At 36.0% G+C, this 4,720-nt stretch overlaps 1 protein-coding gene and 1 long non-coding RNA gene across 6 annotated transcripts in view; one reads left to right on the top strand and one right to left on the bottom strand.

Annotated features, from left to right (window-relative positions):
• The window catches only part of LOC107754487 (eukaryotic peptide chain release factor subunit 1-like), a 14,302-nt gene extending 11,265 nt beyond the window's left edge, over nucleotides 1-3,037 (bottom strand). For 2 of the 4 annotated variants that reach the window (XM_016570953.1, XM_016570956.1), the window contains exons 1-2: nucleotides 2,861-3,031; nucleotides 2,599-2,768 (exon numbers count right to left, since the gene is read on the bottom strand). In XM_016570953.1, coding sequence (XP_016426439.1) covers nucleotides 2,599-2,684 — 86 coding nt within the window. In that variant the 5' untranslated portion in view covers nucleotides 2,685-2,768; nucleotides 2,861-3,031. Of the gene's footprint in view, nucleotides 1-2,598; nucleotides 2,769-2,860 lie in introns of all 4 variants that reach the window. The other 2 variants (XM_016570954.1, XM_016570955.1) reach the window with 2 other exon arrangements.
• Nucleotides 3,038-3,480: 443 nt separating this feature from the next.
• LOC107754485 (uncharacterized) overlaps nucleotides 3,481-4,720 on the top strand; it is a 12,894-nt gene continuing 11,654 nt past the window's right edge. Inside the window, exon 1 of one of the 2 annotated variants that reach the window (XR_001641590.1) lies at nucleotides 3,481-3,524. This is a non-coding gene — a long non-coding RNA (uncharacterized LOC107754485). Of the gene's footprint in view, nucleotides 3,525-3,871; nucleotides 4,098-4,720 lie in introns of those variants that run through there. The other variant, XR_001641589.1, reaches the window with a different exon arrangement.

The raw sequence follows: 4,720 nt of genomic DNA, 5'->3' as shown, positions 1-4,720 counted from the left end.
CATTGCACCAAGCAAAAATCAATCGAAATCATCACAAAAAGTAAAGATCAAGCGCCTAACAAGGTCTCCGCGCGTTAATTCGAATGGTTTGTTTTTCCCCACGGCATAAACGGTTATGACGTTTTTGTGGGCGTTCCCAGCAATGCCGAACAAGTCTATTAAGTGCATTAACAAACTGGGGAAAATATGGTGTAGAAACAAACTTCATTTAGAAATTTATAGTCAATTTTACAAATAATTGGGTCAAAGATAACACATCACATTTTGGTGTCCGCATCAAATTAAATTCACAAAAGTGATTTTATATACATAGAAAGCATCTCAAATGCAAGTGAAGTGTCTACTTGAATGTCTTTTAATATCATCTAATGATTCTTGATGTAAATATGCCTGATATGTTTTTTTTTTGTTATATGATCTATTGTTACACTGAATGACATTTTAGTGGGCGCCTTCTGTAAATCATGGTAAAATTGTATAATAGTCATATATTATTATTATAATATATTATTATTATTGTATAATAATTTTTGCTCAGAAAAAAAAAAAAATTAAACAAGACACATTCAAATGAACAAAAAATATTAATAACAAAAGCTGTATTTAACTTTTATTGTTTTGATGCTAAAAACCACTATCTGTCCTTGACCCAATTACAAAGAATCAGCAAGTAACACATCGAATTAAAGGTGAATCTGTTAAGTAGAAAGACTGAAATGGTATTTTCTTGTAAAACATACTCCAATAATCTTTGTTATACTTAAAATAAATAAATAAAAAAAACACCTGTTTGTTTGCCCTCTTAGATTTTTCAACACCGTACATTCTGGGATTGCCTTCTCTGTATGTTATCAGCTATTGCATGTATGATGCCTTATAATGGTGCCTAGATTGGTAGCTCACTAGTTATTACAACAGAGTCAGAGAGTCACAAAGGGGTGAAAGGCCTCAGTATAATCAGCTGACAAAAGTGGCATTTCTAGAGTTACTCTCACACAAACTGCTGCTAAAACAGAGACTGACTTCAAACGCTGGGTTTACACCGTCTACACTGAGCTGTGAGGAGTTATCAGGGTCACGCTGGTGACAAAACACAGACAGACCAACACGCTCTGCTTTATTTACACACACACACACACACACGTGGCGTGAAGGTCAGCGTATTGTTGTGATGCTCAACATAACTACCTGTCAGAATGAAAGCACGAGTGTCATGCCGATGATGCATTTACACGCTCTCTCAGCGGTTCTTCTTCAAATAGACCCATGTACACTTGCTTTACCCTTGATCAAGAGCTCACGGATCCACATTCTTCATCCAGCAAAGCTAATCTCTGTTTCAAAACCCATAGCAAAACGCCTGCCAAAAAGTAGGTTGTAGGTTCAAATGCAGCAAAAGCTGACCATGAACAATAACAATTGTGTCCTTGAGCAAGACTCTTATCTGAACCTATAATAAATGCACTGCATGATTAATGTGTGATTATAGTCGTTATGAGGCACAAAACACACCTGTTTGAAACTCGCTGCGATTCAAAACTCAAACACACACACACACACACACACAGAAGGTCTGAAGTGAAGTATCTGACACCATCATGAGAGCTGCCCGGCCCGGCCCTGCGGCAGGACTAACCTGTCATTACTGCTGTTTACTAAGGCAGAATTACCATTACTATTGCTCATACTTAAACATTAGGGATTAGGAAGAAAACCACATTCAATTTAACTCTCTCTGTGTGTACGTGTGAGCATATTCTTTACCCCTTCTGCTCCAGATATGAATTACATGATATATGTGACCCTGGAGCACAAAACCGGTCATAAGTCGCACAGATAGCCAACAATACATTGTATGGGTCTAAATGATCGATTTTTCTTTTGTGCCAAAAATCATTAGGATATTAAGTAAAGATCATGTTCCATGAAGATATTTTGTAAATTTCCTACTTTAAAAGCGATTTTCTTCATATTTATACATGATATATGTGACCCTGGAGCACAAAACCGGTCATAAGTCGTACAGATAGCCAACAATACATTGTATGGGTCTAAATGATCGATTTTTTTTTTGTGCCAAAAATCATTAGGATATTAAGTAAAGATCATGTTCCATGAAGATATTTTGTAAATTTCCTACAGTAAATATATCAAAACTAAATTTTTGATTGCTAAGGGCTTTATTTGGACAACTTTAAAAGCGATTTTCTTCATATTTAGATTTTTTTGCACCCTCAGATTCCAGATTTTCAAATAGTTGTGTCTCGGCCAAATATTGTCCGATCCTAACATACCCATAACAACCATACATTAATGGAAAGCTTATTTATTCAGCTTTCAGATGATGCATAAATCTCAATTTCAAAAAATTGACCCTTATGACTGGTTTTGTGGCCCAGGGTCACATATACAAACTGTACAAACCTTAGTTTTTATAAATACATGTGTTGGCATGTAATAAATTAATCTTTGTGGGGTTTGAAACTATAACCTTTCAGTTCACAGTCCATATGTCAACCACTAAACTAACGCAACATGAAAACACTTTTATTATTCCGTTTATCGTTCAAACGCTTCCACACAAACTCTCTCTCTCACCCTCTCGCCGCTTCCAGACTCTTGATGAGTTTCTTGATCTTCCAGATCTCCACATTTCTGTCCGCCGCGCTCGGATCATCTGCCATCTTCAGTCCTGGCTACAACAGCGGAGAGAAAGCGTCGGTGATCGGTGACTTGTCGCCCCTCTTCGCTCTCCAAGGCCGCACTAACTAAAAGTACCACAAAGACAAAGTACTATGGTATTACACTCATTTCTGACACGTACCCCGGAGGTGTTATTGTATTCTTCGAAGTAACTTACCATATAAATAGTATGGTACACGTCGAAGAACACTAACCGAGTACTCCAGATCCTCTTTAAAAGCCCATATAAACCTGTAACGTTACGTAACACATTTGTCCGTTATAAATACCTGACTGTCTCGCTCCGGTCCGCCGGTGTCGGTCAGTCGGTCTCTTCCACCCGCGTCACGCCGCCTGTTTATTCTACGTAGTAGAGCCTCTCCTCCATTGACATCCATTCAAAAAAAAAAAACGGCCTCTGGTCTCCTTTCGCACGTACTGCCAGACCAGAAGCGTTAGCTTTAGCCGTTACGCTTTTTCGGCTAATGGTTGCAGGCTTGCCTTCTAGTGGCTTTGGCCATGTGAGTGCAGCTTGTTTTCCTACAAGGGGCGCTCTGTGGCCCAGAGACGCGATTGAACCACATGAAAATCATTTCAAATATATATTTACAATTCTTCAGCAGCAGGGTTGAATAAAACAATCACACCTGAATAATGATACAAAGAAAGTTTTATACACAAAATACAGTGGAGAGTTATATCCGGGCCGCGCTAAGCCCCGCCTACTTTATATTTGCGTTCCATTCTAACCGCTTATTCTATTTCTACTGGTCAATGCGTCGTTCTGATTGGCTCAGAGTTGCGTCGGAAAGCGGAAATAAGCATAATTTAACCGCGAAGGAGTGCATAATTAATATATTTTTTTGTTATTCAATATAAATTATAGGTTTAAATAGCGTGATACATAACTATTGTATTTACTTAAAAACAATATTATCGAAGTACGTTTCCAATAATATTAAGAAGAAGAAAATTAAGCCTAGTTCCACAGTACTTTTGTCTTTCCTGGTAATTTTAGTTACAGATGTAGTCACTAAATTAATAAATTATAACATGCAATATATTAAAAATGGCGGTGATATGAGTGTATATAATGTAATAACCTGTCAATTTAGCTTATTTTATTCGTTGAAAAGGGTATATAATTTCTCCGTTTGTCGTGTGGTGCGTCTCATTGTCGCCAGCAGAGGGAGACATTGTGTCTCACATGTCGCTTTGTGTGAAATACAGTATTTTGCGATATATCCTAAACAACAGTGAAGGCAGTGAGAAATACTTGATAGATTTGGAATTGAAATATGAAGACTCTGTTTATTTGTTTAACAAGACGTTGTATATTTCGGTGTTTTTGCTGTGGTATTCAGGTTGAGTGTTTGCTGAAAACACAGGCAGCTCCAGCTGGACAGATTTGAACTGTTAGTGTTTCTTTTACAAGCCACCCAGTGCAGTTAATTAGTGCACACTATGCCTGTTGTCAGTTTAATCACTGAATAAAACATATACGTTTTAGGAAGTCTTACATATTAATAGAAGCATCTTAATTAATCCTCCATATTATGGTTGATATGTTCAGACTATTTTTATTAATTAAACAATACCTCTCCAAACCTACAGGGAATATTCTATTTATGTAAAGAAACTCCCATATGGTAAATTATATAGTTTTTCTGGCCAAAATATATGTTGTAAACAGTTACACTCAATGAAATATGTTTTTGAAGTTAATAATATATTTAGTCAATATTACAGCCAATCTTACAGTAGCATATAAGCTAAATGTGTTGATGACAACAAATGAAGTTTTTCCTTCAGATGTGACATATGTGAATGTATTCTCTTGGATTAAAATATATGGGGGGCAAAATAACTTTTTTTAGTGCTTTTAAAAATGTATTTACATTTTTAAAACATTTTCAAAAATGTAGCCAAATTAGGCCTATATTGGTAGAAAATATATTTATGTAAATATATTCTTAAATATATTTTAGCAAATATATTTTTTGGCCATTTTACTTTTGTATATTTTGAAATATATTTA

The sequence above is a fragment of the Sinocyclocheilus rhinocerous genome, unplaced genomic scaffold (assembly GCF_001515625.1).
Source record: "Sinocyclocheilus rhinocerous isolate Xijiao unplaced genomic scaffold, SAMN03320098_v1.1 scaffold50, whole genome shotgun sequence".
Lineage (NCBI taxonomy): Eukaryota > Metazoa > Chordata > Actinopteri > Cypriniformes > Cyprinidae > Sinocyclocheilus > Sinocyclocheilus rhinocerous.
The sequence above is the reverse complement of the archived record's forward strand: the minus strand, read 5'-3'. Positions and strand labels throughout refer to the sequence as shown.